A 22,974-nucleotide genomic window follows, 5' to 3' on the forward strand; every position below is an offset into this window, starting at 1 on the left:
TTTCAGAACTTCTGCCTACTCTTTGAACACCTATCCAGCCTCCTTTTCATGAGGCAGAAGTTTTCCTTGGATCACTGAGGTTCTACAAAGGTGCCATTTGGAGTCAATGGAAAAACAGCAAGCAAAGGAAAAGGTTGAGGAAATGGATCTTCACTCTGCCTAATCCCTGCTTGATCAATAGCTGTGACACTACTATCTGTTCTAGTCACTGAACCCCCATGCAACAGTTTGCCAGGTGGGGGGGGGGAGAATTCCGTTACTTAAAAACATAAAATTAGAAAGTAGTTGCAGAGGATAAATAAATCTATGACTCTTGACATAAATCATTGTGCAGTGGGTCTTTTCTGTATGACCTTGGACATGTTACTTAAGCTTTCCAGGCCTCAGTTTATGCATATTAAAAATAGGTATTATAAGTATTAAAAATAATACCTAGCTTATAATATTGCAAATATTAAATGAGATGACACAGGTAAAATGCTTACTAAGTTTCCTCATATATCTAGTAAGTGTGTCATTATTGTTATGTATTGTTATGAGACCTTCTTAGATCATTAAGCCACCTGGTTTTAACCAGAGACAAGTAATGGGTTGTCTTCAGATTAATAATTTTGTCACCTCAAGTTAGTGACAAATATAAAACATTCTATTTCCCCTTAATCAAAAGCCAAAACCTCAAGATCACAAAAGTGGTAAATAGCAACAAAGCATTTCCACAGGGATCTTAGTAATTCGAGTAGAATCTTTTAGCAGTCAAGCAAAAGAGGGAGTTCACACATGAATGCCTAGGTGCTTACATAATTGCAAATTTTAGATGCCAAGTGAATGTTGACTTTACTAGTATTTGAAGTTTTCCAGTAAAAGAAGTAAAATTTTCTAGTAAAAGATTTTTCTTTTTTCTAGTAAAAGAAAATCAGAAAAAGACCAGCCAGGCAGCCAGGCTAGGGTTATCAAAGGTTGCCAAAGGGTCAAAGACAAATTATTAGACACTAATTTTTTGTATGTTTAAAGTTATATTTGTTTATTTATTATTTAGTGTCTGCATTGGCCTGGTACTGTGCCATGTAATGGAGCTACTTCAGTGAGAAAAAAACAAAATGAAATTAAACAAAAATATATGTGCACAATTTTTACCCATGAAGTTTACTATCTACTAAGGGTTATTATAATAACTTCTTTTTAACTTTTCACAGTATTATTTGGACAATTGTCCAAATGTCATTTTTGATCTCCAGGAGACCACTGTACTCTTCTGCCTAGCAGAAATACTTTTGATTTCCAGCAAAACATAACACTGATCATGGATATCAATTATTGAGGGGTTACCATGAACAGACTGTGTTTAGCTTTATGTGTGTGAGCTCACCTGAATCATAAATTTAAAATATATATATTGGTGGTTTTTCTAGGTAATGCAGATAGAGTAGAGACAAAAAAATCTCTGTTCTCTTGGATCTTATGAGAAGGAGACAGATAATAAAGAAATAAATAATGATACAGTATTCCAGATAATGTTAAGTGCTATATACAAAAATAACCTTCTGAAGACACATAAGGAGTATGTTGCGGGGAGGAAGGGTTGCAGTTTAAAGTAGGGTTATGAGGGGATGGCTCACCCATATGATGACCCTTGGGAAAGGCTGAAAGAGATGAAGGAGAGAGCCATGCAGACACGTGGGGAAGAAAGATTCTGTGCTGATTGAATAATGAATATAAAGTTCCTGCAGCAGGAGGGAATCTAGCATGTGGGTAAACAGCAGGGAGGCCTGTGTGGCTGAAGTAGGACAAGCAAGGGGAAAATGTAAGGGGGCATAGCAGAGGCTGTCAAGGTTGTTTCTCAAACTTTGGTGGACATTTGTGTCACCTGAAGCTCTTGGTAGAATAAAGATTCTGATTTAGTAGTTCTTCGATAGGGTTTGAGATTCAGCTGATGCTGTTGGTCTGCAGACTTCACCTTGAATAGTAAGGTTGCACACAATTGCAACTTCACCTTCTTCTTGGGATGAGATGGGAAGCTGGTGGAGAGCATTGAGCAGAATGGCATGATCTCACTTACATTTTTTAAGGGCCATGCAGACTGCTGCTTGGAAAAATAACTCTGGTGAGGGAAATGTGGGAGTAGGAAGACTATTTAGATGGCTACTGTAGAACTTCATGTCTCTGAATCAAGATTGTTTCAGAGTCTGAATCCAGGTCAGGAACTAAAATCCCTGGTTTAAAAGCATTTAAACCGCTGGTCCCCTGTGAAATTACTTCTCTGTCTCCTTATCCAACAGAACCTAAATTGTACAGACTACATGGATACCCCTACTTTACCACCAAAAATATTGAAATTTGAAAAGGTTAATTGATTTTTCTAGTGTCATATCTAGTAATTAGTGGCAAAGGAGACATTTGCATAAATTACATTTATTCAAAATCTAAATAATTGTTATGCTAAACAGTTTCATTTTGATAGAATGAATTAGGAAAGCTCAAATAATTTAAAATTTTAAAAATTCTACATAATCATGATTGACATTAATTTTAAGAGCTCTAAGGCACTATAACAGTCCGTGGTACCTCTGGAATTATTAAAGAAAGAAAATTATATTTATCATGATTTTAATGCTGAATGTTCTCTTGGGTAGCTGAGAATCGACAAATAGTTATCCTCATTAAGTGGTTTTTAAACTATTTTGGCCAGAAAACCATATGATAAAAGTAACAACTCTGAACTTCTTTCCTTAAATACTAACATACATACAAAAATGTTGTTACTTTTTCTGTAAGGCTCATGGACCTAGCGAGGTATAGATTATGCAAAACTGATATAAGGTGACCCATCTATCAGTCTATATATTTTAATACCTCAATACATGTTTTACTTACATGGTTGAGTAGGTTGTTATTACTAATATTATAAATACATTACTCTGATTCCTAGTCTTTAGTCATATGGTACCTGAACAAAAAGAGAACCATGATGATGTTGAGAAAAAGATAATGTTGTGATGTCCTTTTATCAGGTACCTCTTTTTGGAGAGTGCAGTGGACAGAGAAATTGTCTCATGAAGGATAATTTGAGAGGGAGCATGGCTGGGGAACTGAAGATAGAATTATCACAGTGTTTCCATTCAGCCTTGGCTCTTCAATCCAGCTGCCATTGTAACCATACATCAGAGGAAAGAATGGCATTAGAAATAACTTCGAGCCCTAACAATAAACTCTAGAGAAAAGTGATACCATCCAGATAAACAGTTCAAAATCCCCTTATATCAGGGGAGAGGAATATGGCAGCAAAATAGGCAGACCCTAGGCTCACCTCATCCCATGAACACAGCTACTATCAAATCCTCCTAAATACCCCAGAAACCAACTTGAAGACTGACAGAACAAACTCCACAGCTAACGGGAGAGAAGAGGCCACATCGAAGAAGGTAGGAAATGCAGATTTGGTATAGGGGAGAAATAGGTCACAGGTGCTGCAGAAGGGAGGGTGCTGTGGTCACAGAGAAGGGCACGAGAGAGAAGAGCACACAGGGGAATGCACAAGGAGAAAGTTTCTCCAAAGTTACTGACTTGGAAAACAAGAGAGGTTGAACTTCATGTGTTCTTGCAACCAGTGGGGCATAAAGTTTAGAGTTTAAAGGTCAGCAGACCGGGCGGATAGAGCCCAGAGGGTAGAAAAGAAGAAGGGAGGGAGAGAAGGCAGACAAACAAGCCACGGGCATACAGCATGGAGACAGCAATCTGAAGAGTACCTGAAGCACACAGGGGTGAGATTATTTGCTCTTCTTGGTCATCTTGAAGCATATTCCAGAGAGACCGCATTCACAGAGATGCCTCTTGGAACAAAGGAGCTGGTACCATTCCCCTTCCCCACTGTTCCTCAGCATAAGCACAGAGCCATCTGCTGGAAGCAGCACAACACCAACACTAACTTCCTAACTTGCTTATACCAAGCCCCACACCCCTGTGCTCTGGCAGGACTGCTCTTCTCTGTCAAGCTTCCATCAGTTCCAGTGCAGCAGGCTCCGTCCTCTGAAGATGAGCATAAACCTCTGCCCATACCATGTCTCCCAACCAGAGTTCTCCAGGGCCTTGGCTCTGGTGGAAGTGGTATCATGTCTCATTTCATGACCAAACCAAGCACATCTAATTAAAACTCACCACATTCAGTCCAGGGAGCAAACACTGCCCGCAGCAGACAACAAAAGCCTCTGAGGACAACCGGCCTGAAGCATAGATCAGCTAAAACAAAACAGCAAAGCGCATGCAGCACATACCTGAGACACCCCCTGAAGCACAAGGCCCTGGACACTTCATGACCTCTTCATAAAGTCATTACTTTCAGGCACAGGAGACATAGTTGGCTTTTCTGACACAGAGAAGAAGGCAGAGACTTAGGCAAAATGCAAAGATGGAGGAATTTATCCCAAATGAGAGCACAAGATAAGGCCATAGCCAGAGATCTAGGTGAAACAGTTTTAAGTAACACACCTGATAGAGAATGACAATAGAAGAAATCAGTGAGACCCTTACTACAGAGATAATAGAGTTGAAAAAGAATCAAAAATGAAGAGTGCGATAAACAAGATTGGAAACAGGCTTGATGAAATAATCAGCATTCTGGAAGAAGCCGAGGAATGAGTTGTGACCTAGAAAGCAAAATAATGGAAAATAATGAGACTAAACAAAAGAGAGAAAGAATTATGGAACACGAGAATAGATATAGGGAACTCAGTAACTCCATCAAATGTAAAAACATTCATATTGTAGGAGTCCTAGAAGAAGAGAGAGAAAAGGGTGCAGAAAATTTGAGGAAAATAATAGCTGAAATCTAGGGAAGGAAACAGACATCCAGATCCAGGAGGCACAGAGAACTCCCATCAAAATCAACAAAAGCAGGCCAACAATCAGACATATTGTAATTAAATGTGCAAAATATAGTGATAAAGAAACTAAAGGCAGAATGTCAAAATAAGTCCTTAACTTATACAGGAAGACCCCGTAAGGCTAGTTGCAAATGTCTCAACAGAAACTTGGCAAGCTAGAAGGGAGCAGCATGATATATTCAAAGTGCTGGAATGGGGAAGACTGCAACCAAGAATACTCTGTTCAGCAAGGTTATCATTCAGAATAGAAGGAGAGATAAAGAGTTTCCCAGACAAATGAAAACTAAAGGAGTTTGTGACCACTAAACCAGCCCTGCAAGAAATATTAAAGGGGACTCCTTGAGTGCAAAGGAGAGACCAAATGTGACAAAGACAATATCAGAAAAATCTGCAGAAACAATGAAAAAACAAATAATAAAATGGCAGTAAATACATATCTATCAATAATTACTCTGAATATAAATGGACTAACCAATAAAAGACATAGAGTGTCAGAATGTATAAAAAAAAACCAACACAAGACCTATCTGTGTGCTGCCTACAAGAGACTCATTTTAGACCTAAAGACACCTGCAGATTGAAAGTGAAGGGATGGAGAAACATTTAACATGCAAATGGGTTTGACATACAAGTCAAAAGCCAGAGTAGCAATACTTATATCTGACAAACTGGACTTTAAAACAAAGACTGTAACAAGACACAAAGAAGGGCACTGTCTCATAATAAAGGGGACAATCCAACAAGATCTAACAATTGTTAAGTATTTATGCAACCAACATTGGAGCACCCAAATATATAAAATAAATAAAAACAAAAATAAAGGAACTAATTGATAATAATACAATAAGAGTAAGGAACTTTAACACCCCACTTACATCAATGGGCAGATCATCTAAGCAGAAAATCAACAAGGAAAAAGTGACTTTGAATGACACGCTGAACCAGATGGACTTAGATATATTCAGAACATCTCATCCTAAAAGAGCAGAATACACATTATTTTCAAGTGCACACGGGAGATTCTCCAGAATAGATCTCATATTAGGTCACAAGTCAGACCTCAACAAGTACAAAGGATTAAAATCACACCATGCACCTTTTCTGACCATAACACTATGAAAGTAAAAGCCAACCACTAGAGAAAATTTGAAAAGACCACAAATACATGAAGGTTAAACAACATGCTAGTAAACAATGAATGAGTCAACCAGGAAACTAAAAAAGAAATAAAAATACATGGAAAAAAATGAAAATGAAAACATGATGGTCCAAAACCTTTGGCTGCAGCAAAACATTTTTTTAATTTTTTTAATGTTTGTTTATATTTGAGAGAGAAACAGAGTGCAAGTGGGGAAGGAGCAGAGAGTGAGGGAGACACAGAATCTGAAGCAGGCTCTAGGCTCTGAGCTGTCTGCACAGAACCCGAAGCTAGACTCAAACTCATGAACTGTGAGATCATGACATATGAAATCATGACATGAGCCAAAGTCAGATGCTTAACCGACTAAGCCACCCAGGCACCCCGCAGCAAAAGCTATTCTAAGAGGGAAGTATATAGTGATACAGACCTACTTCGAGAAGCAAGAAAAATCTCAACAACCTAACGTTATACCTAAAGCTAGAAAAAAGAACAACAAATGAAATCTAAAGCCATCAGAAGGAGGGAAATAAATATTAGAGCAGAAATAAATGATACAGAAACTAAAGAAAAAGAAAAACAAAAACAAAACAAAACAAAACAAAACAACAAACAATAGAACCAGATCAATGAAAACAGGAACTGTTTCTTTGAAAATATTAATAAAATTGATAAACCTCTAGCCAGACTTATCAAAAAGAAAAGAGAAAGATCCCAAATAATCACAAATGCGAGAAGATAAATAACAAATAACACCATAGAAATATAAACAATTATAAGAGAATATTATAAAAACTATATGCCAACAAATTGGACAACGTAGAAGAAATGGATAAATTCCTAGAAACATATAAACTACCAAAACTGAAACCGGAAGAAATAGAAAACTTGAATAGACCTATAATCAGCAAAGATATTGAATCAGTAATCAAAAACCTCCCCCAAAACAAAAGTCCAGATGCCTTCACAGGGGAGTTCTACCAAACATTTAAAGAAGAGCTAATATCTATTCTTCTCAAACTATTCCAAAAAACAGAAAAGGAAGGGAAACTTCCAAATTCACTCTATGAGACCAACATTACCCTGATACCAAAACCAGATAAAGACTCCACTAATAAAGAGAACTATAGGCCAATACCTCATGTACATAGATACAAAAGTTCTCAAGAAAATACTAGCAAACCAAATCCAACAATACATTAAAAAAATCATTCACCACGATGAAGTAGGGTCAAAGGTGGTTCAATATTCATAAATCAATATTCATAAATCAATAAATGTGATATACCACATTAATAAAAGGAAGGATAAGAGCCATATGATTATTACAATAGATGCAAAAAAAGCATTTGAAAAAGTACAAATCTATTCATAAAAATGTTTTTTCAACAAAGTAGATTTGGAGGGAACAAACCTCAACATAATAAAGGCCATATGTGAAAAACCCACAGCTAATATCCTCAATGGGAAAAAACTGAGAGCTTTTCCTCTATGGTCAGGAACAAAACAGGAATGTCCTCTGTCACCAGTTTTATTCAATATGATACTGGAACTCCTAGCCACAGCAATCAGGCAACAAAAAGAAAAGGTATCCAAATCAGCAGGGAAGAAGTCAAATTTTCACTATCTGCTGGTGACATGATACTCTATATAGAAAATCTGAAAGACTCCACCAAAAAAAAAAAAAAACCTGTGAGAACTGATAAATTCACCAAAGTCACAGGAGACAAAATCAATGTACAGAAATATTTTGCATTTCTATACGCCAATGAAGAAGCAACGGAAAGAGAAATTAAGGAATCAGTCCCATTTACAACTACATCAAACCCAATAAGATACCTAGGAATAAACCTAAACAAAGAGATCTGTACTCTAAAAACTATAAAACTCAGGAAAGAAATTGAAGATGACACAAAGAAATAGACATTCCATGCTCATCGATTGGAATGTCTATATTACCCAAAACAATCTGCAGATTTAAGGCAATCTTTATGAAAATACCAACATCAGTTTTCACAGAGCTAGAACAAAGAATCCTAAAATTTGTATGGAACCACAAAAGACTCCAAATATCAAAAACCATCTTGAAAAAGCAAAGCAAAGCTAGAGGAATCACAGTTCTGGGCTTCATGTTATATTACAAAGCTGTAGCAATTATGACAGTATGGAACTACCACAAAAACAGACACATAGGTCAATGAAGCAGAATAGAAAACCCATAAATGAACCCACAACTATACGGTCAACCAATCTTTGACAAAGAAGGAAAGAATATCCAATGGGAAAAAAAGTCTCTTCAATAAATGGTGTTGGGAAAACTGGACAGCAATATGCAAAAGAAAGAAACCAGACCACTTTCTCACACCATACCCAAAAGTCAAAATGGATTAAAAACCTAAATGTAAGACCTTAAACCAGAAAAATCCTGGAGGAGAACCCAAGCAGTAAACAATTTGGCATCAGAAGTACCAAGTTCTGGGACGCCTGGGTGGCTCAGTCGGGTAAGCATCCGACTTTGGCTCAGGTCATTGTCTCACCTTTCCTGAGTTCAAGCCCTGAATCGGGGTCTATGCTGACAGCTCAAAGCCTATAGCCTGTTTCAGATTCTGTGATTCCTTCTCTCTCTGCCCCTCCCCTGCTCTCTCTCTCTCAAAAATAAATAGACATTTTTTTAAAAAGTACCAACTTGTTTCTAGATATGTCTCTTGAAGCAAGGGAAACAAAAGCAGAAATAAACTATTGATATTTCAGCAAAATAAAAAGCTTCTGCACAGTGAAGGAACCAGTCAACAAAATTAAAAGGCAGCTTATAGGATGGAAAAAGATATTTGCAAATGACATATCTGATAAAGGGTTAGTACCTAAAATCTCTAAAGAACCTATAAAACTCAACACTCCAAAATGAATAATCCAATTAAAAATTTAAAAATCCAGTAAAAAAGACATGAAGAGACATTTTCCCAAAGAAGACATCCAGATGACCAATAGTCTTATGAAAAGATGCTTAATACCACTTATTATCAGGGAAATGCAAATCAAAACTACAGTGAGATATCACCTCACACCTGTCACAATGGCTAAAATCAACAACCCAAGAAACAACAGGTGTTGGCAAGGATGTGGAGAAAGGGGAACCCTCTTGCACTGTTGGTGGCAGTGCAAAGTAGTGCAGCCACTGTGGAAAACTGTATGAAGTTTCCTCAAAAAGTTAAAAAGAGAACTACCTTATGATCCAGCAGTTGCACCACTAGGTATTTACCCAAAGAATACAAAAATACTTATGTAAAAGGATACATGCACCCTGATGTTCATAACAACATTATCCATAATAGCCAAATTAAGGAAACAGCCCAAGTGTCTGTTGACAGATGGATAAGGAATAAGTGCCATATGTTATTATTATATAATATTATATAATATATATGACATATATTTTTGGTGGAATATTTTTCAGTCATAAAAAAAGAATGAAATCTTGCCATTTACAATGACATGGAGCTAGAGAGTATTATGCTAAGTGAAATAACTCAAAGAAATACCACATGCTTTCATTCACATGGAATTTAAAAAGCAAAACAGATGAGCAAAAGAGGAGAGAGAGAGAGGCCAAGAAACAGACTCTTAACTATTGAGAACAAACTGATAGATACCAGAAAGGAGGTGGGTAGGGGAATGAGTTAAACAGGTGATTGGGATTAAGGAGTGCACTTGTCATGACAAGCATCAGGTATTGTATGGAAGTGTTGAGTCACTATATCGTATACCTGTAACTAATATTACACTAGATGTTAACTAACTTGAATTTTAAAAGTTTTTGTTAATTTTTTTATGTTTATTCATTTTTGAAAGAGAGAGCACAAGCAGGGGTGGGGCAGATAGAGAGGGGGACACAGAATCTGAAGCACGCTCCAGGCTCTGAACTGTGAGCACAGAGCCCAACGCAGGGCTTGAACTCATGAACCACGAGATCATGACCTGAGCCAAAGTTGGACGCTCAACCGACTGAGCCACTCAGGCGCCCCTGGAATTTAAAAAGTTAAAAAAAAAACCCACACATCATCATCGATTCTCTAGAATCAGCAATGCAGTTGTTCTACTAAATTTACAACTCTAAATATAGCATGCAATACCATAGTTTTTAAATTAAAGCTTTTCCTCTGACTTGGAGATAGTCATGATTTTATCAAACATTGGATATTTTTTCACCAGGGGAATAGGTGATTTATAGTCATTATTTTTACATTAAAATGAACCCTTATGAATAATTCTTACTTTTATTTTCTTTTACTACACTAACTGGTTGAGATATGGTGTAATACCTGTAAATGAGACTTTCTGGTTATCTCTTCAGGACATCTGCTGTTAAAAGCTGGTTTGGTTTAGTGATTCAGACTCAAGGGTAGTTGCAAACTCAAACAGGTTCCATAATAAGTCATGTAGTGTACATTTAATATTTTTAGTATGATGTTAAATGAGTCTGTAGTGAAGAAAATATTCTTTTTTACAGGTACAGATATGAAAAGTATTCTCCTTTCTCTAATTCCACTCTGAGCATCTCTCCATGTCTCCTGGAGTCAGACAATCAATTACCTATCTCAATTATAGAAAAATCACAATCCAAAAGAAGTGATGGTAAGATGGTTTTGTTTACTTGACTAAGATAGCTTTTTATAAAGACTTTATATTGCTTTAGTATGGACAGAAAATTTATGTGATGTTTTTCTCTTAAAAGCTTTACTACTTAAATTGAGATACTATAGTGCCATAAAAATTCCTAGAATATAAAGCAGTATATGATGAGATCTGAAGAAAATATGGAAAGAGCATTAATTGCTGGCAACTGGGAAAAGCTTCCCATGGTTCCAAATAAGGTGGGCCATGAATTAGGATAAAACTAGTTTAGCACATATTAATCTCAGTCCAGTGTTCAGATATGAAAGAAATATATTCTTCCCCAGATCTCAATTTAACTTCTGTGTTCAGCCCCTTTCCATCAGAATGGGATAAATTGAATCTCATTCAATTTGTCCCTAACCTTACCTTTTTCCCCAGGGGTTGCTTATATTCTAGGGAGCTTACATAATAGCAAAGGGGGAAGTTGTGGGAGGGGCCTCTTGGTGTTATTGGTCCCTTGTCAACTTAGGTATTTAAAATCCCTCTGGCCACAATATTTGGTCATACATGTCACTTTAGGGCTATCCCATGTCTACCTTTATGCCCTTTTTTAGCACAGAAGCTCTTCCTGATGCAGATGTGACAGTCTTGGAAACTTGGGAATAATTGTTTTCCACACAACACAGGATGCAAGGAATTTTGTCAGGATGTCTAGAATTCCATATGGCTGATGCACATTGCATAGCAATGCTTTGTGTGAGCACCCTTGGGAACATGGAAATCATCTCTTAGAAAGCTTTTGAGGAGCCAAAAGCAGGACGTTTAGCCACACTGTTCTACATATGTAGCCATCTTGTCTTTTGGGTTTTGCTACCTCCCTGGCTCTACCATGGTGGCCCAGGTTCTTCCTGCTAGGGAATCCACAAATCTCCCCTCAGGTGTTTGCTATGTCTCCGGGATGAGCTCAAATGCCCTCTCTCCACTGCCCTTGAGCGTTGACATGCTCGACGCTTCCTCCTCACCACTCCCACCCCACTCCCTGCTCCTAGCCTACAGATTGCTGTATAGGCAGTGTGGAAGCTCCTCTTTTCTATACCTGCTAGTCATGCAAATCTTTTATCTATACCATAAAACCTTTTATTTCCCCTAATATCATCATCAGTGCTTTCTTTTGACATGTCTTTTTTCCTGAGCAATGAACTCCAGAGGTCTGGATGAAGGGAAGGGCCAGAGGATTAATAGAAATATGAGGCAGGGAGGTAGGGAAGATGTGAACATGTAACAAGTGTACACCATCCTGCTGTATGAAAAGAAGAAAAGCCCCCTGGAAGAAGAGAAGAGTGTGAAAGGAGGGTTTGGACTTTCACTTCCACATAATGTACAGTTATTGAAGATATTTTGTTTTTGACAGGAAAGATAGGATGTAGATGGCAATACAGCTAATCACGAAATATTTAAACTTTTAGTGTTAAGAAGAGAAACATAGCATCTAGAGGTAGGAATTAAAAATTTTTTAATGTGGGGCGCCTGGGTACCTCAGTCAGTTAAGCATCCAACTCTTGATCTCTGTTCAGGTCATGATCTCATGGTCATGGGATCGAGCCCCAGGTTAGGCTTTGCAGTGATAGCACGGAGCCTGCTTGGGATCCTCCCTCTCCATCCCCTTTCTCTCTCTCTAAATAAATAAATAAATAAATAAATAAATAAACAAACAAACAAACAAACAAAGTTTAAAAATGTTTTTAATGTAGAGACAGGTTTTAGACAGGTATACAGCATAAGACCCACTATCTTTTTCTTTGCTTTAAATGAGGTCCTGCTCCCTTAAAGTCATAGATCTGTATAAACATCAGATATAGTGGACACAAAGTTTATCCTAAAAATTATAGTAGGGTGATAATAGGACTCTTGTCAAAAATGCCCCACCTACAACCCCCATTCCCACTACACTGGAGAGCTGAGATGTCCAAAAAAACTCTGCAACAGTGGAAATGTTCTATATCTATGCTGTCTAATACAGCAGCCACTAGCACATGTGACTGTTGACTTCTGTAATATAGCTAGTGTGACTGAGGACTGAATTTTTACTTTTATGTAACTTTAATTAATTTACTATTCAGTAGCCACATGTGTTGTGTAGTTACCATATTGGAAAACACAGATCTAAGCTATCTTCACCTGTCTACAAGATTTCCCTACCCTTGTGTGATCTTGGGATCACACAAATGTCAGGGGTAGAATTGACATTAGAATCAATTTTTTGGAAAAGGAATTCCCATTATATTTTGGGGAGTGAAATGGAAATCTAGAAAAGATAAGTGAAAAATGCGTGGTCACTTGGCTACATTTCTAGAAGAGGCAGAATTAGAAGGAACATGACTACACAATAGTCTTGTCTGTTACGCAGTCTGATTCATCTACCCAAAAGGACTCATCCCAGTTCCAAATAACCTATATTTTACTTTCAAATTTTACTTAAGGACTACTAATAAGTGTAAATAACTCCTACCTCATATGATTATTAGGAGGAAATAATTTAAAAATGCCTGCAAACCACTTAGCCCAGTGCCTGGCAGAAAGGGAGCACTCACAAGTGGTGATTGTCAGAGATAGATAACATTATCACTTTTATTAAAGTGATCAAACTCTTCAAAAAATATTTCACTTGTGATGTGGGGGGTAATTCTCCAGCTTTACATGATTATATCAAGACATGACTTCTATAAAAGCATTTTAAAATAGTTAGCTTTGAATGTCTAAGAATACTGCCAAAAGTACAGTTATACTACTAGTTATACTACTAAAGTATATAGAGTTTTAAATTTTTATGACTTTGTTTCCTAAACCTGATCCCTAAAAATGGTTATTCACTAACAAACGATTGTAATGCTGTCCAAAGTTGAAGTATCATCCATATAAAAATTTAAATTTCAGATAAAACTTGGTCAGCAATAAAATTACAAGGGATTTCTGTTGAAAAATAGAAAAGTTTAAAGATTAAGGCGAGAAATGCCTTTCTTCAAAATTTTGTGTTTTTTCCCAGACAGAATAGTGAATGTTATTGGAGCATAGGAATTCAAAGTACGCAGTATAAATATAAGATAAAAAGAGAAGAGAAAATAAGAAACAAGGCATCAGAAACGAAACAAAAGAGTCCTTTTATCAAAACCTCTGGGGGATTTATATTGCCTAAAATATGGAGGAGAAAATATTTTCCAGTCTTGCTTAGACTCCTATCAAATTAAGTCTGTTGAAAATTTCATTTTTACATCCTAATCCAATTTTAGGACAGCTTGTAGAAATGCAAAATAAGTATTTAACTTTGATACTGATCTAATTTCACTTCTCTTGTTTGCTTTCCTTTCAAGAATGTGAAATTGATGCCAGCTCTTCCATGTGGGTTTATGTTTTCCTGGGGAACCTTCTTCGTGGAATTGGGGAAACTCCTATTCAGCCTCTAGGCATTGCCTACCTTGATGATTTTGCCAGTGAAGACAATTCTGCTTTCTATATTGGTAATGCCTACCCCATTCATCTTCTTGGGAAGCAGCATATCTGGTTTTCTCAACTCTATTCCAAACTGAGTGGAATAGAGTGTGCAATAGAGTTTGATACTTCATATCCAGTTCCTATATTGAGGTTCACACATATCTGAGGTCCACACTGAGGATTTGGATGATAAAGAAACTTGCATTAGAAGGACCTGTCACGTTAGGGAAAGAACATCAGATTAAAAGAAAATAACTATAAGATCAACTGCAATCATGTACGACTTTGTACAAGTATCTTCATGGACTTCATATTTCATAGGTTCTTTTTATTGGGTTAACTGTGCCACTGAAGCATTTAGGTATCATATATATGTGTGTGTATATATCTGTGTGTGTGTGTGTGTGTGTGTGTGTGTGTGTGTGTGTGTGTGTGTGTGTATATAATTTTGTCTCCAGAGCCCTAGAAATTGCTTTCTAAGATAAAAGCCCTGATTATTTAAAGCATCTTTTTTTTCCTATGAGGGATAGCCTGCAAGGAATTCTGAGTTATCAGTAGCAGGTATGAATGGATAAAGAAAAACACAGAAAGTATGAGAGCAAGGCCTGACATAAACCCATGTCTGGAACAGGCCCCATTGGATAGACCAGCAGCTAAAATCACACACACACAAAACAAAATATAGCAAAAGCAAACTCCAAGTCCAGATACATCTAAGCAGTATTCACTGAGTGCCTCTTATGTCTTAGAAACTAATTTTTTCTCTATTTCACACACCAGTCTTGGTTTTTTTTGGGTTCTGACCTTTGAGGGCCTGGCCTTCAAGGGACAGAAGGACAAGACTGAAATTCATTGGGAGGGGCTGTGGCTAGCTCCACAGTATAGTTCTTTGCTGCCTATGCACATAGAACTCCAGAGGGCTCTGATTACAGTCTGGCAGGCTGTAATTAAAAACAGGTTACCTGCTCTAATGGAAAATTCCAGCATAAATCAGAAACTAGAGTAGAAGTTGCTAGGCAATGACTCTGGAGACTAGAGGAAAGATTGCAAGCCAAGAGATGCAGGCATGTATCAAGGTGTCCCCTTCCTGCTCACTCTGTTCACCCTGTCTTCTCTTCTGAAAAGGATCTGTAACTGCCATTTACTCCTCCTATCAATTTAAATTAATTGTCAGGGATATGCGTGTATCAAGCTCTGTGGTGAAATGAAAGGCATATAGTAGATACTTTGCAAGGAAGAGTTATGTTTCTGGTAACCAGAAATGATGTCATCGATACAGTCTGCTCCACTTTCCTGTTACAGCTGCCTAGGCTGGTCATGGTTGCTCCAGAGAGCACCTTCCTGCCCTCCCAGGTCTAGCTCCACTTGCTGGCTGCATCCTGGGATATGCATAGTTACTACTCTCACACAGACTCTCTGAACACATGCACCTCTTCACTAAGGTGGAAGAAATCAAGTTTAATGTCAAAATGACTCTTATGCTTAACCAGCCACAAAAGAGTTTTGAAAGACTGTCAAAATAGTATAATTCTGATTTTTTATCAGTGGGGGAAATCTAATCCTAACGAGTAAAGTTTGCTCCATTTGGGGGAAGTTAACTTCTTCAGAGTCTTGGTGTCACTTCTTTACTAAGAAGTAATTAATGCCTTCCAAGTGTTCGTGCTTCTTCCAAAGCTGAGGACTTATTTCCTGATTCAATAAGGTTGAAAAAATTGACAAATTAAGCACTCTTAAGTGAAGAGTTGATGAAATATTTTTAGCTACTCACTGGATTTCACTCATATTTCTTGTTTTAAAATGTATTAATTTACAAAAGCAGAGAAATGCCCCCCCCTTTTTTTGGTGCAGGGTGTGTGCAGACGGTTGCAATTATAGGACCAATCTTTGGCTTCCTGCTAGGCTCATTATGTGCCAAACTGTATGTTGACATTGGCTTCGTAAACCTAGGTAAGGAAGTTTATTTTTGTTTATTTATTTATCTTAGTTACTGCAATTTTTTAAATGCAGATGGTGTAAAAAATATCAGAGTCCCTTTTTATAAAATGACAGGATTATAATCTTTCCTAGAATGAAAATAATCCACTGAAAATTTGTTGTTGATATAATCACCACATACATTAATAAATGAAATATGAAAAATAGGCAGTGATTAGAACCGGACGACCTATGGTTTGTTATTCAGATGTATCCTTTTTCACTTCTGGTTTGCCAGTTCAAACACATTCCAGCATAGTTAAGACTAAAAACTGTGGCTTCTCATTGGCTCTTGTTGGTTCAGGTGTATCAACATGACAGTCACATCGATTGATCATGTATTTTGTAGACTTGCCAGGAAGACCGAGAATTGAAAGTCTTTCGGCAACCAAAATTCATTCTTTACAAATCATTTTCAGGTGGAAGCATATTAGAGTGGGACTACCTTACCCCCTGAGAGAGTAGTTATGGAGGGAATAAATGTCAGAACTCATCTTTCCATAAGTATTAATTTGTTTCTTTCCTTATGAGATGTACCTCCTAGAAATGGGCATTACTTTTCTTTATTTTTTTTAAAACTTTTTTAATGTTCATTTACTTGTGAGAGAGAGATTGAGACAGAGTACAAGTGGGGGAGGAGCAGAGAGAGAGGGAGACACAGAATCCGAAGCAGGCTCCAGGCTCTGAGTTGTCAGCACAGAGCCTGACATGGGGCTTGAACCCACGGACTGCAAGATCATGACCTGAGCCAAAGTCAGATGCTTACCTGATTGAACCACCCAGGCACGCTTATTTTTCTTTCTTTTTAAAGAAGTTCAAGAAATCAGTTAAAACCAAGAAAATAAGTTGCATTTTTAAAAATTCTGAAATTGCTTTTTGAAATCATTGTTAAAATTAAATGCAAAACTCTTGCACTAATTTTCCTTTTTTTATCAAATAAACTTCAAGATGAATTCCACAATTTTTATTTATTCATTCATTTATTCATTAACCTTACTAGTTTTATATCTATCTTAGGTGCTGTTCTACCACAAAATAGTGAACAAGATAGTAGATGAATTCCTTGAGTTCGTTAAAATCCTGTCATGGAAATTGGTACAGATAAGAAAGCATAGGTGTGATGAGTGGTACAGAGGGAAATTGTTCAGGGGAAGCAATGAAGATGCAGAGAACTAGTGTGAATGTTTTACCAAGTGTGGTGTAGTGTCAATTGAGCCTAGTTGTCAAAGGACATGTGTTTATTTTGTTGTTCTCATAGGGCACAGTGGAGGTAGACCAGTTATATGCTTTATGGGTTCTTTATATAGAAAAGAAAAAACACTTGATTTCATTCATCAATACTTAGCTTCTAGTCAAATAAAAAATGGTGTCAAAAATAAAGTTTTTATAATGATTAAGATATTGACATTTTATTTACATATACAATTCTTGCTTCAGACCTTGAATAGCTCTGAAGTATTATTAACCATCATTTAATAAATAACATTCTGAGTGGTTTAGACCAGATTTTGACCAGAAGGTGTAGGATTTAGCTCTTTTTTTTTTAAGTAAGATCTTAGACATTCAATTTGTGAACCAGGTGAAAGTGGTGCTGATGTGGGGTGGCTGGCAGATTTTGAGCCCTCAGAATTCTCCCTCACATGTTTCTTTCCTCCTGCCATGGGCCCAAGCGTTCTTATGCAGAACCTCAGGGCAGAGTAGAGACCACTCTTGCAGTATTTAGAATCTATATTTCAAATCTAAGGAACAAAAGAAGAAAAGCATCATGTCCCAGAAACACCTTGTTCCCTTCAAAAAGCAAGATGATGATAATGTTCAGACTAGAAAGTTATCCTGCATGAATTATTAGGTATTTTATGATGTGATAGAGCTAACACTAGGATTTTTTTTTAAAGAGGCTGATTTCAACACACCAGCTTTGCTGTACATGCTATTTAGCTATCCTCTCTCTCTTTCAGATCACATAACCATTACTCCCAAGGATCCTCAGTGGGTAGGTGCCTGGTGGCTGGGTTATCTAATAGCAGGAATTGTAAGTCTTCTTGCAGCTGTGCCTTTCTGGTGTTTACCAAAGAGTCTACCTAGACCCCGAAGTAGAGAGGATTCCAATTCTTCCTCTGAGAAATCCAAGTTTATTATGGATGATCGCACAGACTACCAAACACCCCATGGAGAAAAGTCAAAAATAATGGAAATGGCAAGAGGTGAGCCAGATTCTGCTTGATTTTGAAGCCCTTTCAGTTTTCCATTGACACTCTATACGGGATCTATATATAATATCCCTCTCTCCCCATCATTTGTTCAGAAAAATTGAGAAACTGTCCAGGAAGCAGAATTGAAGATTACAAAGTCAGCTTTATTACTGGAGTGTGGATTAAAGAACATGACCCAAAGTTTTGGTAATATTTCTTGTTGACATTCCCACCCTTATACTGCTTCAGGTTAAACCTTGCAGTTGCCCCCATCTGGGTTTGCTGCTTCACATCAGTCCGGGTGGACAGAAGAGAGTGAATCTTCAGAGCTTGTGGCTTTTTAACAGATGAGACTCAGCCATTTGACAAACATGTGTCAGTGCACGTTTCCCCCCAGTGATCAAAGGAATGAGTGTGGTGTGGGGCAAAAGGCTAGACATGTTAGAATGAATTCCTTCCACATGGAAAAGGGTGGCTGGCCATGAGGAAGATTGGTTCTTCTCAGTTGGGCCCAGCAAGCAATATTTACATTTACGGAAAATCTTCACATTTCAAACTATGTGGCTGCATAATAGGAAGAAGGGGGAATGCCAAAGCTCATTTCTTACACTAAAGTTCATTGAATTAAGTGGAGGTAACTTGCATATTTCTTTCTCTGTGACCATGACCCAAGTTTGAAGAATAGGGACCAGAAAACTGAAGCTCTTAATGTCCTGCCAATGACTTTCAGCTCTGGAGTGAGGGAGTATTCTCGTCCCTCTTTCCTTTTACCCATATCAGTTAGAGGAGTCTATTCCTATCTGACTTATACCTCTGACTGTAATCTAAACTGTATGCCTGTAGAAGCGAGTGCCTATGTCTCGATGTGAACCTGACAGATCTCAGTCTTGACTTGAGCCAGTGTTTACAACCCATAGTGTGTGTGTGCCGCACACTGTACATGTTCCTGACCGCTGTGACAGTGGGGCTCGGCCGTCTATGCCCTGCTGCCAAGGCTGTGTCTTCTGCCAGGTGTTACACTGACTTTAATTTCTCCATGTTACTTTTGTCTTACAGATTTTCTTCCATCACTAAAGAATATTTTTGGAAATCCACTGTACTTGTTATATTTGTGTGCGAGCACTGTTCAGTTCAACTCTTTATTTGGAATGGTAACCTATAAACCCAAGTACATTGAGCAACAGTATGGGCAGTCAGCCTCCAAGGCCAACTTCGTTATTGGTATGCTCACTTGTCCTTCATGCTTGCCAGTAGGTACTGTCAGCTTCATCTTTGTTAACCGTTAGCAATTTTAGAGAACACTATTCTCATATTTAGACTGAAAGTGATTTATGGCATTTTAGATACAAAGTTAAAAAGGTGAGTGAATAAAAATTTAGCAGAATGGAAAAAGATCCAGTGGGGAAAAAATATTTAGATAGTCTGTGGTATAACCTTTTAGCAAGAATTATTCACAACTGTAGATGAGTGACCTTGAGAATATTATATAAACCAAACATGCATTTTTATGAGGAGGTTGTGATACTGGATATGTGTCTTTCAAGTATAGCCAAAACTTCATAACAGTGGCCACTTTACCTGAACAGTTTCTAGGACTTTAAAAAGTGAGTATTCAGACAGTTTAAAAGGTACTCATTGCAAAACAAAGTTTGTATTTGCTCAGAGTTAAAGGACTTTTCTGAGTCCTGGCATTCAGCTTATTTAAAAGGGCCGTGTTTTTAGTACAGCAGGTCAGTCAAGAATAAAAAAGCTATTCAGGGGCAAAGAAAAGCATGAAGAAATGAATGAAGAAGAAACAGAATCTACAAATACGAGAAGGTCCTGCTCCAAGTAATTGTGGATACTTTTAAAACCTAGATTAGCTCCTTTAGCCTATGAAGATGTTACTTAATGCTACTGTTTCAAGGCATAAATATATTTTATTCCATTGGATATATTCCTTTATGGTAGGAGGCTCTAAAAATTTAAAAACATTTCTTCTTCATAAATATTTCAGGAATTGTTCTATGTATCTATCTCTGAAAGAGAGCTCTGAGCTCATTTCAGAATATGTAATTGTCCTGTAACCATCCTAGATAATTTAATCCAGATGCTAATTTAATTGACTCTGTTTAGACTATTCTGTTAAATTATAAATATTAAAGCTATGCCAGTGAACTTTTGCTTTCAACATGAATTGGTTTGAATTAAGTTAATCGTATTATTTAATTGTTGATCTGAGGAAACAGTTTAGGTTTTTTTTGACCCCTCCATGCCAATCAGTGCTTTATACTGACTCTAAAAAGAAGAGAAATGAAAGTTTAAGAGACATTCTTTTTATTTGATTTTTAAAATTTCCTTTATGTTTGTTGAGATATAACATACAAGCAACATTTAACACTGTAGCCCCTAAATGGGTAGTGTAGCTGGATAAATGTTTATATATAAATCTATATGGTAACCATAAACTAGAACATGTAGCCCATTTCAGAACCCCAGAGGCTCCCTCAAACCTCCTTTTACTGAGTACTCTTTCCTAAAGCTTATAAGTATTCTGAAGTCTGCCATCATAGATCAGTCTTACCTGTTTTTGAACTTTATTTAAATGTAATAGTATGTTACTCACTGTTTTGTATCTAGCTTATTTCGACTGAAATGAAATCTATGAGATTCATGTTGTGTATAGCTGTTTGATCTTTTTCATTGCTGTGTCATATCCTATCACATGAATATACCACAGTTTATTCATTTTATGGTTGGTGGGCATTTGGGTCATTTTTTTTTTTTTTTTTTTTTTGCTGTTGACAATTAAAAATAACACTGCATGACTATCCTATATATATTTTGGTGGGTGTATACATATGTTTTTCTTGGTTGTATCTTGGAGCAGAATTGTTGGGTCATGTTTAGATCTAGTAAATATAACCAAAACGTTTCAGTAGGGTTGTGCAGATTTATAGTCATGCTAGTAGTGTAAGAGCGTTCCAGTCACTCCACATCTGTATCACACTTAGTATTGTCAGTCTTTGTCATTGTAATCATTCTTATACGGTGTGGTGATAATCTTATTGTAGTTTATTTGCATTTCACCAATAACTAATGATGTTGAGCACTTTTTCTGGAGGCTTGTTGGTCATTTCAACATTCTGTTTTTGTTAATTATGTTAACATAATTATGTTAACATAATTTTGTTAATTATGTTCAAATTGTCTATTTTTCTTGAGCTGTCAGTTTTTTCTTATAGACTTGTAGGGGTAGGTACTTTTTTTCTGATATAGGTTCACGAATTGTGATACAAGTTATTGAATATATGTATTGTAAATATTTTCTCACAGACTTCAGTTCTTCTTTTCACTCTCCTAATGATGAGCTTCTTACTTTTAGTTAAGTCTACTTTCCAGTCTTTTTCTTTCTCATTAGTGCTATATGTTTTCATGAAAATGCCTTGCTAATATTTCTACTAGTAGCCTGTTTTTTTTTGTTTGTTTTTTTGTTTTGGTTTTTTTGTATAATGTGAAAAAGAAGGTCAAGGTTGATATATCAAATGGAAAATCTATCTTTCCCCCATGAGTTGTAATGAAGTGACACATCTTTAAGTGTATGTTTGTTTATTATTATTCAACATTTGCTTAGCAGAGTTTGAGGGTATTTGATTTTGCTGTCAGTGGAATCATAAATACATTTTTATTTCAACTTAAAAACATTTCATAAGGGAAAATTAAGAGCATTTTTTGGAGAAATGTGTTTATAATAGAAAACAAAATTATACATAATCTACTGGGTAGGTAATAAATGCTTTTTGCTTATAAAATTATTTTTGTGAAAAACTAGCACAGATGAAAGAACTTGAAATTTTGAGAGATTCAATGGCCTGCCTAACTGCATACATACATTATGATGTAGTCAGGAATAGAATTATTTCCCCTGAGTTTCTGAGTTATATTTCCTCTCTGGACATAATTATTTTTGGAAAACTGACCAAAAAAATCTAATAATTCTATTTTAAATTCTGGGTGACTTATTTCTTTTAACCATAACCCTTCTCTGTACACTCAGATGGTCTCTGAGATCCAAACTCATCATCAGAATGTTTTGATTCATCTATCAAAGTTTGCCTAAAATTCTGATTCCTCATAGTTTCTAGCACATCATGTCTTCAGCTAATTCAAGTACTTTTGTGAGAAATAAGTAATAGTGTCTAATGATTTCAATCATTGTAGCTAGGATTCTTTCCTGAGTGCATTTTGGTTTCACATTAGTTAAGGGTCAGTGTGTAAGTTAGTCGACATCCTTAACACCTACTTTGATTATCTGTAGAATGGTAAAAATAAAAGCATCATTAGTTTAAAATAGCAATGAAATAAGACATATAGAATACATTGTAAATGTACATAGCTGTCATTCAGTAAATATTGTTTTTTCGCTTTCTCTTCTTCTATTTCTCTCTCTCTTTCATTTTGTGAGGGGTGGGGAGGCTACAAGGAATGATCGTTTGTGTGATAAAGCAAGGGGGAAGCACAAAGAAAGCACATTTCCCCTCTCCTCTCAGAGTAGGCATTTGACATGACATGGAGGAAATAATAAGCAGAAATTTTCCTATGTGTTCAAAGGCCAGTTGTTACAATGACGATTTATTTTTGCTATACATGTTTTTACATATTGGCCATATTTCTAAAATTTAGAAATAATATTTTCTCAGGTTAACTACTT

General features: G+C 36.7%; 1 protein-coding gene across 1 annotated transcript in view; it reads left to right on the forward strand.

The window, feature by feature from the left end:
* Positions 1 to 22,974, forward strand: part of SLCO1C1 (solute carrier organic anion transporter family member 1C1) — a 57,303-nt gene that overhangs the window by 14,485 nt on the left and 19,844 nt on the right. The window contains exons 4-8 of the mRNA XM_047066016.1: positions 10,523 to 10,647; positions 13,998 to 14,144; positions 15,967 to 16,065; positions 18,051 to 18,296; positions 19,341 to 19,505. Coding sequence (XP_046921972.1) covers positions 10,523 to 10,647; positions 13,998 to 14,144; positions 15,967 to 16,065; positions 18,051 to 18,296; positions 19,341 to 19,505 — 782 coding nt within the window. The remainder of the gene's footprint in view (positions 1 to 10,522; positions 10,648 to 13,997; positions 14,145 to 15,966; positions 16,066 to 18,050; positions 18,297 to 19,340; positions 19,506 to 22,974) is intronic.

The sequence above is a fragment of the Lynx rufus genome, unplaced genomic scaffold, assembly GCF_022079265.1.
Source record: "Lynx rufus isolate CCGP_SWC_20201006 ecotype Redwood Valley unplaced genomic scaffold, mLynRuf1.p SCAF_7, whole genome shotgun sequence".
Lineage (NCBI taxonomy): Eukaryota > Metazoa > Chordata > Mammalia > Carnivora > Felidae > Lynx > Lynx rufus.